The sequence below is a fragment of the Nycticebus coucang genome, chromosome 12, assembly GCF_027406575.1.
Source record: "Nycticebus coucang isolate mNycCou1 chromosome 12, mNycCou1.pri, whole genome shotgun sequence".
NCBI lineage: Eukaryota > Metazoa > Chordata > Mammalia > Primates > Lorisidae > Nycticebus > Nycticebus coucang.
In genome coordinates this window covers 10837232-10851216 of record NC_069791.1, presented here as the reverse complement: position 1 = coordinate 10851216, position 13985 = coordinate 10837232, and the positions used below count along the sequence as shown (strand labels likewise).

Sequence of the window (13985 nt, the reverse complement as noted above, 5' to 3'; positions counted from 1 at the left end):
CCATCTTGCTCCGACTCCAAGATCCCAAATTTTTATCTATAGTCTGCACAGTGAGCCCAAACTATATGTTATAGATTAGTATTATTTTACAAAAAAGACTCAAAGTGCCAAGAAAAAATGTAAAATCAAGGGTGAGATTTTCCTACTTGGTTTGTAAGTAGTTATTAAATATTAAACTTTTTCAGCAATACTAGTCCTCCAGCTTAAACAGAAGATGAACATAAAATGTAGGAAAGAAAGAAAGAGAAAAAAGAAAGTTAAGATTAAAAGCATGAATATGGTAAATTTTAGAACAGTTAAAATAATCTCTTAAAATATCTCCACATGTCACACACAGATTGAAGAAAAGTCAGAATTCAATGATGAGAAATGGTACAGTAACAACATTCATCCTTCTGGGACTCACAGACGACCCTCAGCTGCAGGTTCTAATTTTTATCTTCCTACTTCTCACCTACCTGTTGAGTGTAACTGGGAACCTGACCATCATCACACTCACCTTTGTGGATTCTCACCTTAAAACACCCATGTACTTTTTCTTGAAAAATTTCTCCTTCTTAGAAATCTCATTCACATCTGCTTGTATTCCCAGATACTTGTATAACATAGCAACAGGTGACAAGGTCATTACCTATAATGACTGCGTCATCCAAGTGTTTTTCACTGACCTCTGCGGAGTAACAGAATTTTTTCTCCTGGCTGCCATGTCCTATGATCGCTATGTGGCCATCTGCAAACCCCTGCACTATGTAACCATCATGAACAATAGGATTTGCAGGATTCTTATCATCTGTTGTTGGATGGCTGGTTTATGCATAATAATCCCTCCACTTAGCCTGGGTTTAAATCTAAAATTCTGTGACTCTAATGTGATTGATCATTTTGGTTGTGATGCATTTCCCCTTGTGAAAATCTCATGCTCAGACACATGGTTCATGGAACAGACGGTTATCATCTGCGCTGTGCTGACCCTGAATATGACTCTGACTTGTGTAGTTCTGTCATACACTTATATCATCAAGACAATTTTTAGATTCCCTGCAGTCCAGCAAAGGAAAAAGGCCTTTTCTACCTGTTCTTCCCACATGATAGTGGTTTCCATCACCTATGGCACTTGCATTTTCATCTACATGAATCCCACAGCAAAGGAAGAAGTGACTGTTAATAAAATAGTTTCACTGCTCATTTCCTCTATTTCGCCTACATTGAACCCATTTATTTACACCCTGAGAAACAATCAAGTAAAGAAAGCCTTCAGGAACACAATCAAAAGAATTGCATTGCTCTCAACTAAGTAAATAAAAATATTTTTACGACCTCTTACAAGAAAAAGATATAAAACCACCGATTTTTGAAGTTGATAACCTTGTTTGTTTGTAAATAATACATAATTGAGTTACATTGCTTTTCTTAAACTGGCTTCCATTGAGTCCTACTCAATCCATTTTTGTATCTTTACCTTTCAAACCAAGGTCTGATAGTTTTGCATGTCATAAGAAAACATCTATAAGAGATATCTCAAATTAGCATTTTGAAATAAAATTAATTTCATGATATTAATTTTGACACATAATAAAAGTCATTACTCAAAAAAATACAGGGCAAAGTTCTTTGCAGCTCTTCTCCCAATACACATATTAATAATATTCAAGCATATGTAATAAGAGTAATTGTATGTAAAATGTCTACAATGGATGAGTTTAGAATACATATGGAAAGAGAATAACAGCACTTCTAATATTGAGAAAATAGAGAAAAACATTACTATTACAAACACATAAAAATGCTGGATAAAATTTAAGAAATTTTTTTATCCATAGCTGAAATCATTGACATTTCATAAATAAAAAGAGTCGAAAATAAAGATTCAATGACAGTAGAGCAATAATCTATAAAATGACTTGTGGATGTTCAGAAGATCACAGACTGGGGGATGGGGAGTTGCATTATGGTCCCCAAAGCCTTAAGTTTCGAGTCTCAGAATCAGTGTGTTGTGAGTATATCATAAAGTCAGAACCGTAAAACCGTCACACACTCAGTTTTTTCATTTTTTAATGAAAGTCTGCATTAAAAAATCCAGCCCATTTCCAAGGAAAGATTACTATTTCTTTTGTCTGGAAAGTACTGTCTGCTGTTTATGGAGCTATGAGTCAAGGGAAAAATAATCCCAAATGTATTTGACTGTAACTCCATAAGCATTTATAAAAACAAATTAGGCATTTACGGTCTAAATTCTCTCATTACAGTCTACATTGTTAGGTGTAAAACATTGAAAAATCTACATGAATATAATTGATTGGAAATTAAGGTATTTACATCAAATTAACTAACTGCTATCTAGAAAGCAATGAGATATGAACATGTCATTGAAAATTATTTGAAGTACTAAAAAAGCTAGTCAGAAGGAATTCTACTTTAAATATATCCATTATTTACAAAAATGTAAACTAGATGAAAAGAGAGGAACTTCTGTTTATCATAATAAATGTGACAAATAAAAGTAAATGGAACATGTAACTTACTAAGGTAAAAAATGAAATCTATCAAGTAACTTAAAGAAATTCAAAAGCTAGCTCTTGGAAAAGTTCAAAAGCATAAATATATCTCACTCCAATGGACATAAATCAGTAAAACACAGAAATAGTCAATATTTTATTGGAAGATATTAGATATGAAGTAATAGAAGAAAACAAAATAATCAGAATAAATATGCCAAAGAATACATCAAACTATTGCATTTGAGTGATTATAAATTATTATTATATTCACATTTTGCTTTTCTGAGGTAGAACTATGCCATGCAATGGGTAGCAGCTATCATTTTTAAATTGGGCATGAAGGTATCTCTTATCTGTTACTTTCCCTTATAATTCATACTTATAATGATACAGCAAACTTCTAATTTTTTAAGTTAAAAATTTAAAAATCAATACAGTCAGTTCATTAAATCCTGCCAGTAGTGAGCAATTCATTTATTTTTCTTAAGTTATCATTATGAACTCATGTAAATACACACATTTGATATGTTTCAGTACGGTGCAGCTATCATCCTTATTGATGCTCAAATTTGACTATTTGGGGCCAATGAGACTTTTCAAGTTTGTTTGAAACTCCTACTGATGTAAACTGGTAGTCTTTGATAGCTCCCTGGGTCTTTTATATGAAAAATGTTTCAGGTCCAATTGTGCACAACTGTCTCATCCTCCCAACTCCTGGCAGCCATTAATCTTTTAGTAGTCTATATAGTTTTACCTTTTCCAGAATGTCATAGAGTTAGAATTGTGCAGTATCTAGCACTTCAAAATTGCTTATTTCACTTAGCAATATGCAGTTTATTGTCCTCTATGACTTCTTATAGCTTTTCATTCCTATATGGATGCATTACAGTTTGTTTATTCATTCCCCTATTGAATGACATATTAACTGCCTCCAATCTTTGGCAGTTTTTAATAATGCTGTTATAAAATTCACAGGCAGGCTTTTGTGAGAATTAATTTTTAAACTTAAATTTTAAACTCATTTGGGTAATTACCTAGGAGTTTGACTACAGGTTAGTGAGGTAAGACTATGTTTACTTTTGTTAAGAAAATGCAAAACTATCTTCCAAAGTGGCTATTCCAATGTAATCTTCACCAAAATACCAATGTCAAACTTCGAAGAACTTGAAAAAATACTCCTTCATTTTGTATGGAACCAGAAAAATAAAACAAATAGCCAATGTAATTCCACAAAATAAGAACAAATGTGTAGACATCACATTTTCAGACTTCAGGTTATAGTATAAGTGATCAAAACAGCACGGAACTGGCATAAAACAGTGACAAAGATCAATGAAACCGAACAGAAAACCTAGAGATAAAACCAGTCTCATATTTCCATCTCACCTTTGATAAAGCAAACAAAATCATACACTGGGGAAAAAGAATCCCTATTCAATAAATGGTTCTGGGAGAATTGTTTAGTCATGTGTAAAAGACTGAAACTTTACTTGCACCTCTCACCACTTACAAAAATTAACTCACAATGGATGAGAGATTTAAATCTAAGACATAAAACAACAAAACTCTAGAAGAAAGTGTAGGAAAAACTCTGAATCTTATCAGCCTAAGAAAAGAATTCATGAAGAAGACTCCACTGGCAAGCACAACAACAAAGCAGAAAATAAATAAATAAATAAATAATAATGGATGTAAGGAGTACTCTAAATCAAATGGACCTATCAGACATTTATGGAACATTCTACCCCAAACTACTGGATACACATTCTTCTCAGCATCACATGATATATTCTCCAAGATTGATCATATCTTGGGCCACAAACATGTCTCAACAAATTCAATAAAATGGAAACCATACCGTGTATATCCTCAGTACACAGTCGAATAAAACCAGAAATAAACCACAAAAGAAACATTCACACCTACACAAACTCACAGAAATCAAACAACTGTTGCTGAACTATTATTGGGTCAAAATCAAAAGATTCCTTAGCTAAACAACAAAGGCAACAAAAGTACCAAAATGTATGGGACTCAGCAAAAATATTCCTTGGGGGAATATTCATTGCCTTAAATGCTACATTAAAAAGACATAAAGCAGCATGGCGCCTGTAGGCCACATACACCAGAGCTGGAGGGTTTGAATCCAGCCTGGGACTGCCAAACAAAAATGACAAATACAACCAAAAAATAGCCAGGCATTGTGGCAAGCACATGTAGTCCCAGCTACTTAGGAGGCTGAGGCAAGAGAATCGCTTAAGCCCAGGAGACTGAGGTCTCTGTGAGCTGTGACACCACGGCACGCTACCCAGTGTGACAGCTTGAGACTCTGACTCAAAAAAAAATATATATATATAAATATAAAATAAAATAAAAAGACATAAAGCTCACAAGTTAATAATCTAATGACACATCTCAAGGAACTAGAAAAGGAAGAGCAAACCAAACCCAAACCAGCAGAAAAGAAGAAATAACTAAGGTCAGAGAAGAACTAAACAAATGGAAAACAAACCAAAAAAAAAGTACAAAGGATCCATGAAACGAAAAGCTTGTTCTTGAAAAGATAACAAAATTGATAGATCTCTTGCTAAATTAACCAGTAATACAAGAGAAAAAGATGAAATAAGCTCAATCAAAAATGAAAAAGGAGATATTACAACTGATACCACAGAAATGTCATCTGTAAATACTATGAAAATCTCTGTATGTGTATAAACTCAGAAAGATATAGGAAATAGACAAATTCCTGGAAACACACAACCTCCCAACACTCAACAAGAAAGAAATAGAACTTCTTAAATGACCATAACATAACAAACAGTGATATTGGGGTAGTAATAAAAAATATTTCAACAAAAAAGAAGCCCCAGAACATAAAGATTCACAGTCAAATTTTACCAGACCTACAAAGAAGAACTGGTAACCATATTGTAGAAATTATTCCATAACATCAAGAAGTAGGGAAACCTTCCCAGTTCATTCTATATAGCCATATTACCTGATACCAAAGCCAGGAAAGCACACGATAAGAACAACAACAACAAAACCACCAGCCAATATATTTTATGAGCTGAGACACAAAAATCCTCAATAAAATACGAACAAACCAAATTCAGTACCACATCACAAAAAAAAAAAAAAAAATCCTCCAGGGCCAAGTGGGCTTCATCCCAGGAATGTAAGCATGGTTCAACATGAGTAAATCAATAATTTGATTTTCCACAAAAACAAAGACCATACATCAGTTCAATGATGCAGAAAAAGCATTCAACCAAATTCAGCATGCTTTCATAATCAAAGCTCTCAATAAACTAGGCATAAAAGAAAAACCTCAAAGTTACAAAAAACACATATGACAAGCCCACAACCAACATCATACTGAAGAATAGAAAAACAAACACCACATGTGTTTGCACACTGGGGAAAAGGTGAAAGCATTTCCGCTAAGAAGTGGAACCAGACAAGGGTGCCTGCTGCCAACATTTCTATTCAACATGCCTCCAGAAGTCCTCATCAGAGCAATCAGAAAAGAAAAGAAATAAAGTGGATCTAAATCAGGACAGAGGAAGTAAAACTATCACTTTTTGCTGATGATAAGATTTTATATTTAGAAAACCACACAGACTCCACCAAGAGACTCTTGGGATGAATAAATTCAACAAAGTCTCAGGTTATAAAATGAATGTACCCAAACTGGTGGCATTCCTATACAACAATAGCTGTCAAGATGAGAATCAAATTAAAGACTCAACCATTCACAGTAGCTACAAATAACAAATAAATAATTAAAACACCTAGAAATATACTTAACCAGGAGGTGAAAGATCTCTACAAAGAGAACTATGAAACACTGAGGAAAGAAATTACAGATGATATGAAAAAATAGAAAAAAATTATCATGTGTTCATCAACAGGTGTAATCAACATTGTTAAAATGTCCATACTACTCAAGGTGACTTACAGATTCAATAAAATTTCCATCAAGATACCAATGTCATATTTCACGTATCTAGAAAATATACTCATACACCTTGTTTGGAACCAGAAGAGAGCCCAATTCTGGAGTCATTGCCTTACTGGACTTCAAACTATACTGCAAGGCTATAGTAATCAAACCAGACACAGACCATTGAACAGAACAGAGTCCAGATATAAAACCATCCACATGCAGCCAAACTGACCTTTAGCAAAGCAGATAACAATGCACACTGGGGAAAAGAATCCGTATTCAATAAATGATGCTGAAAAAATTGGACAGCCATATGCAAAAGAATGAAATGGGACCCCTATCTCTCACCACTTATTTCAAGATGGAAAATAAATATAAATGAAAGGCATGAAACCATAAGAATTCTAAAAGAAAATATAGAAAAACTATTCTAGATATTGAACTAGGCAAAGAATTTATGACTAAGACACCACGGGCAATTACAGCAACAAAAGAAATGAATGTTATTTGATTAAATTAAAAAGCTTCTGCACCACTAAGGAAATAATCAACAGTGCAAATAAACAACCTACACAAAGAGGAGAAAATACTAAAAATCTACACGTTTGACAAGGGTTAATAACCAGAATCTACAAAGGACTCAAGCAAATCAGAAAAGAAAAAATAAACAACCCAATTAAAAAGTGGGAAAAAACCATATGCATATGAACGGAAGCTTTTCAAAAGGATATAGAAAAATGGCCAATAATCTCATGAAAAAATGCTCAAAGTCACTAATCATCAGGTAAATGCAAATTAAAACTATACTGAAATATCTCCTTATCTCCATAGAATATCTTTTATTTAAAAACCCCAAAACAATTGATGCTGGTACAGATGCATAGAGAAAGGAGCTCTCATCACTGTTGGTGGGACTGCTAATCAGCCAACCTCTCTGAAAAACAGTGTGGAGATTCCTCAAAGAACTAAAAGCAGACTTACCATTTGATCCAGGAATCCCACCACTGGGTATTTATCTGAAGCAAGAGTTTTCATTTTATCAAAAGATACCTCATTTGAGTGTTTGTTACAGTACAATTATCAATTGCAAAGATGTGGAATCAACCCAAGTGCCCATCCCTTCGTGAGTGTATTAACTCATGAACTGTTATATTTATCCCATAAAGTCCTACTCATCCATAAAAGGGTAAATTAGGTGGAAGGAGACAGGAGTCAAGGGATAAATTCACCGCTAATGGGTCCAATGCACCCTGTCCAGGTGAGGGGCACACTCATAACTTTGCCTCAAACTGTTCCAAAGCAATTTGTGTAACCAAAACATATGTACACTTGTAATATTCTGAAACTTAAAAAAAAAGGATGAATTAATGCCTTTGGCAACAATTTAGATGGAGCTAGAGACCATTCCTAAGTGAAGTATCTCAAGAATGAAAAAACAACCACATATATTTGCTATTAAACTGGAACTAACTGATAAGCACACGTGTGCACAGAGGGACATAAAATTCATTTGAAATCAAGTAAGGATGGGAGTGAGAAGATGGGGGACAAAAACCTACCTAATATGTACAAAGAACAGTACTCAGGTGATGAACACACTTACAGCCATGGCTCAAGCCTTCCAAAAGAGACGTAACAGAAACATTGTACCCCTTTAATGTTGTGAAATTTAAAAAATAGATAAACCTTAGGGGGGCACCTTTGGCTCAAAAGAATAGGGCGCCGGCCCCACATACCAGAGGTCACAGGTTCAAACCCGGTGCCGGTCAAAAACTGCAAAGAAAAAAAAATAGATAAACCTTAAAAAATAACATATTTAACCCAAAAAATACACTCTAGCAATCAAATAAGAGTGTGAAGTTTTTTTATTTGAATTATGTTTTATTAGAGTTAATAACAATCTTTTATTATACTTAATGTTTTCTTTGAATATTTTTATTGCAAAAATATGAAAGTAAACTAATTTGTTTTGGCATCAGTTAAACAATGGTGACAATTTCAATAGTAATTTTTAATATTGCTAGATTATTGTCTCGGCACCCATAGCTTAGTGAGTAGGGCACCGGCCACATACACTGAGACTGGCAGGTTCAACCCCAGCCAGGCCTGCCAAACAACAATGACAACAACAAACAAAAAACAAATAGCCAGGTGTTGTGGCAGGTGCCTGCAGTCCCAGCTACTCAAGAGAATTGCTTGAGCCCAAGAATTTGAGGTTGCTATGAGCTGTGACACCATGGCACTCTACCAAGAGCAACATAGCGAGATTCTGTCACAAAAAATATAAATATATTGCTAGATTATTTAAATGTACATGTATTTACAGTAAATTAAATTTTAAAATCTGATGGAATATTAAGATAGTGACAGGAAATCAGTTACAATCAATCATCATAATTTATCATATATAATTTCACATATATTTACACATAATTTAGTATAATTAATTATAGTTTCATGTATATTAATTTAGAATATGTTTAGAAGCTTAAGAACATTTTATGCTATATATTCAATTGTATAAGTTGTGATGTTAATGTTCAGTTTTAAATAGCATCTTTAAATATGCAAGTAATATACTTGTTTTTAAAAAGTCTAAAAGTGTATGTACACTATAACTTAATCAGTATGGGCTATATGATTTCAATTTTTTTTTACTTTGCTTGTCTAATTAAAATTTCCCAATAAAAAAAGTATTTCACGTCACTAACTGGTAAATGTGCGATGTTCTTCTTTATGTTCCTTTATATGGTAGATTTTAGTTTAAGCCCTGTGACAGTAAAAACGGGCCACAGTTTTTACTTTAAAATGAGACTTGTTCTCCTACTGGCCTTTCTTCTTTGTTGCAACCTCCTATCTCCAAGGACACTGTCTCCAAAGAAGCTCTAGTTGGAAAACTTTTTTTAACCTCAAATTTTATTACTCACAAGATTCATTAGTGATATTGTTCCTGGGTCACCAGAGACTATTCATTTAGCTGCATTTTTATCAAATAAGGCAAAGGTTAAGCTAGATATAAAACATATGCTCTCTACCTTGAGAGGTCAGAATAACAACTGCCCTGAAACTGGAGAAGATTTCTGACATTCCACAGTCTTCATATTATAATAATTTTTCTCTCTTTTTTTTTTTTTTGAGGGAAAGTAATAATAAGGCAACACGAAAGTCCAAGTAATTGGTTGAAGATGGATCCTTTAGAAAGGTCTACGTATCTAAGAGTTGTCACCAATGTGACAGTGGCTTCATAAGCAAAAGTGTCCAGAAGTCTTTATGAAAATCTTCGTATCAACCACCATTTTTAATTTAGGAGTTTTAAGATTTCATGTGTTTCACCAACCAATAGAAACTACAATTGGCAGTGGTAATAGTAAGTAGCATAAAGTTTCTCATTTTAATTATATTTATTTGTGTAATCTGAGTTTTATTATGCTCCGAGAGAAAAAACATATTTGACTTATCTCTTCAAGATCTAAAATGTGAGTGATAATTTCTGCATCCATAAAAGATAATTTCTGCATCCAAAAATGGTGAAGCATCTATTTTTTAAATTTTGGAATGTGGTTTATCTTAGATATACACATATAAATGTCATTTTCTGGGAAATTTTTATGCACAAGAATATATTGACACTTAAATGTTAAAATTTGATAGCTATCCTGAAACATATTACCTATATTGTCAACTTCACATCAAAAAAATAAAAAATACATGCATATAATTATGTTCGCATCCTCCTCAGTCCCCCAAAAGAATTACAAATTGACTGCAAGCATATCACTTTCATTTCAAACATATAATTTGAAAGTAAATTTAACAAAAAAATTCGCATTTCACCATAAATCTTTTTTAAATCTTGTTTATTATACCTTGTAATACCTAAAAAAAATTTTAAAGCGTTTTTTTAGAGCATTAATTAATGTCCAGTGGTGATAGGTCCAAGTAAGTTTACTCAGGGAAGTGATGTTTATGTTGCCTGAGATCAGAAGGAGGACTGAAGGAAGAAATCATACTAGAAGATCTGGCAAAGAAAAGGCAATTCCTCTGTTATCAGCTATGAAGGCAATAAACAAAAGCAGACATGTTGATCTTCTTTAAAAGTAAATGTAAAACAGAAATTTGACAACAGGTTTAAAGACATAGAAAATTTTTTTTTTTTTTTTTGTAGAGACAGAGTCTCACTTTATGGCCTTCGGTAGAGTGCCGTGGCATCACACAGCTCACAGCAACCTCCAACTCCTGGGCTTAAGCGATTCTCTTGCCTCAGCCTCCCGAGTAGCTGGGACTACAGGCGCCCGCCACAACGCCCAGCTATTTTTTGGTTGCAGTTTGGCCGGGGCCGGGTTTGAACCCGCCACCCTCGGTATATGGGGCCGGCGCCTTACCGACTGAGCCACAGGCGCCGCCAAGACATAGAAAATTTAAACAAAGTTAATATCAAAATGTCTGAATCAGGAATCCCAAAAGAAAGAAAAATAGCTTTGTATGTGTCTGATTGGAAAACAGGCTCTAAATGAATCCACTTAGAGCAGTGGTTCTCTTCCTAATGCCCCCTAACGCCACGACCCTTTAACACAGTTCCTCATGTTGTGGTGACCCCCAACCATTAAATTATTTTCTACAGTTGCTACTTCATAACTGTAATTTTGCTACTGTTATGAATCGTAATGTAAATATCTGATATGCAGGATGTATTTTCATTGTTACAAAGGGGTCCCAACCACAGGTTGATAACTGCTGATTTAGAGGCATTGTCGGAAAGTTGAAAATGTATTTAGGACTGCATCTGTTGCATGAGCTATTATGTTGAAAAAGACATACATTTTGTGATCCCCACAAATTAATATTCTTTCTAAAATCTCAATATAGTAGTAAGCATTGTTTCCAATAGAGATTATAAATAGCATAATCAACAGACTTGCAGAAAGTTTCCCAGAGGGCTTAAAACTTAAGTTGAAAACCTACAGAAAAATAGAACGAATTCTGTGCAAATTAAAATATCTGGGATGTTTAATGTGCTAGACAAATGTAATCTGTTATCTGTTTTAAAAGGAACATATTAAGAGAAGGAACAACTCCATAAAAGATGGAGAAGGTGGAGAGATTTATTTGTAGCATGGTGAATTTAAAGTCTACATGAAATGTTCATGTATGTAGATAATTCAGGTTGTACCTGAGAATCAGAAAGAAATGTGGCAAAATAAAGACACGGATTTAATAATGATCACCTGAAAGGTATTTCAAAACATAAGAATTGATGGAAATACCGAGTGGATATAAGTGTGGTAAGGCATGAAGAGCAGTAAAAGATACCCTAATAGATTTTAATAATTTTTCATGGTGTAAGCAAATACAAATGTTCAAACTTAGGCTCTCATGACCGCATAACTACCAGGAGAGCCAAATGTGCTAATTGAGTATGTAACAGTTCCCCCAAATTTGATAAATGATGTGTAAATACTTGTGTATTTATTGTCCCTGGCTATGTCATTATTCGTATCTTATGTCTTAAATAAGATTGATCATTTTCCATGTTCTTTTTGTCTATATCTCATAATTAAGATTAATCTACATAGGTCAAAAATGAAATAGAATGTGCTGGTGGTGGGGGGAAGAAACACTAACAAATAGATTAAAGGGTCAAGAACAAATCACCTATAGTATCTTTGAAGTTTATCAGAGCATTTTATGGAAGTATAAATGTAAACAATGCATACTGCACACTGAAACGTCCCGTACTGTGCAGAGAAATCTGAGGAGCCAGTGTCAGGAGTAGGGCAGAGAAGTTGTGTGTGTGTATGCACACGTGCACAATCAAAAACTTTTTTAACTGTAGAGCAAGAATGGAGACCTCAAGTTATTGCAGTGTATGCTCGGTAAACCCAAGTTGTCTGGCATACACTAACACTTCAAGAAGGAACATTGCGTCAAGCAAATGTATGGAACAGAGAGTTCTCATGAGTCAAAGGACATCTTTGCTCCCCGTGAAATGGCAGGCCCGTAGCAATTAAAAGTAATCCTTTACATAGCGTGCATAGAAAGTTTTAAAAAATTAAAAACCATAAGAAGAAAAATATGAATATGATAAATATAAAACTGTGAAAACAACCTACAACAAAATCTCTCCGAATATTGTCCACTCAGGTCTAACAGAAGTCAGAAGACAGCCATGAAGAACAATACAGTAACAACGTTCATCCTCCTGGGTCTGACAGATAACCAACAACTGCAGGTTCTGATTTTCATCTTTCTCTTTCTCACCTACGTGCTGAGCATAACCGGAAACATGACCATCATCTCCCTCATCATAGTGGATTCTCACCTTAAAACGGCCATGTACTATTTCCTAAAAAATTTTGCTTTCTTGGAGATCTCTTTCACATCTGCTTGCATTCCCAGATACTTGTATAACATAGCAACAGGTGATAAGATGATTACTTACAATGCCTGTGCTAGCCAAGTATTTTTTACCGATCTCTTTGGTGTAACTGAATTTTTTCTTCTGGCTGCCATGTCCTATGACCGCTATGTGGCCATCTGCAAACCCCTGCATTATGTGACCATTATGAGTAACACATTCTGTAGAAGACTTGTCTTTTGTTGTTGGGTAGCTGGTCTGTTTATTGTAATCCCCCCACTTAGCCTAGGCCTAAATCTGGAATTCTGTGATTCTAATACCATTGATCATTTTATCTGTGATGCGTCTCCCCTCCTGAAGATAGCTTGTTCAAATACTTGGTTCATGGAACAGACTGTTATCATCTGTGCAGTGCTGACCCTCATGATCACACTTGCGTGTGTGATTCTATCCTATATTTATATCATCAAGACAATCTTAGGATTCTCTTCTTCCCAGCAGAAGAAAAAAGCCTTTTCTACCTGCTCTTCCCATATGATCGTGGTTTCCATCACTTACGGCAGCTGCATCTTCATCTACATCAAACCGTCTGCAAAGGAAGAAGTAGCCATTAACAAGGGCGTAACAGTCCTCACCACTTCCATCGCCCCCATGCTGAACCCCTTCATTTACACGTTGAGGAACAAGCAAGTCAAACAAGCCTTCAATGACTCAATCAAAAAAATATTAATATTTTCAAGAAATAAGGGATTGTGAAGTCCGGTATACATACAGAGTGAGCTTCCCAAATTCCTTAGTCCAGTTAACTTTTTCAAAATACTCTCACTCATCCTGATCTAGTGACTTTTTCCCTACACACCTCTTTTAAGATCACATCCTTCCATAACAGGTTTGTAAAAATATCTTTTCAAAATGTAAATCCTGACTTCACTTTCAAATTAAGAATACCAACAAGTAAAATATAATAAAACAATCAGAAGTATATCTCCAAATTAGAAATATCAAAGAGGAAAAAAAGGAAGTTAATAGATTTTCACATATTTCAGCAAAAGAATAACCATTGGTAACCATTGTTTCTTCTGATCCAAAGCTTTCAAATGATTTATTCATTGTTTCACTTACATTTTTAGGTCAGGTACTATTTTAGGCACTAAAAATAGAAAAGGAAAGAAAACCAGCCAAA

At 34.4% G+C, this 13985-nt stretch overlaps 2 protein-coding genes across 2 annotated transcripts; both read left to right on the top strand.

The window, feature by feature from the left end:
* Positions 1 to 359: 359 nt before the first annotated feature.
* LOC128562285 (olfactory receptor 6C2-like) lies at positions 360 to 1298 on the top strand. Its single transcript, XM_053557083.1, has one exon. The coding sequence runs from the start codon at positions 360 to 362 to the stop codon at positions 1296 to 1298; it is 939 nt and encodes a 312-aa protein (XP_053413058.1).
* Positions 1299 to 12613: 11315 nt separating this feature from the next.
* LOC128561310 (olfactory receptor 6C2-like) lies at positions 12614 to 13558 on the top strand. The gene has a single exon (XM_053555359.1). The coding sequence runs from the start codon at positions 12614 to 12616 to the stop codon at positions 13556 to 13558; it is 945 nt and encodes a 314-aa protein (XP_053411334.1).
* The last annotated feature ends 427 nt before the right edge of the window (positions 13559 to 13985 follow it).

Excerpts from the sequence above, each read along its gene's own strand:
- LOC128561310 (XM_053555359.1), top strand. The coding sequence starts at position 12,614 with ATGAAGAACAATACAGTAACAACGTTCATCCTCCTGGGTCTGACAGAT.
- LOC128562285 (XM_053557083.1), top strand. The coding sequence starts at position 360 with ATGATGAGAAATGGTACAGTAACAACATTCATCCTTCTGGGACTCACA.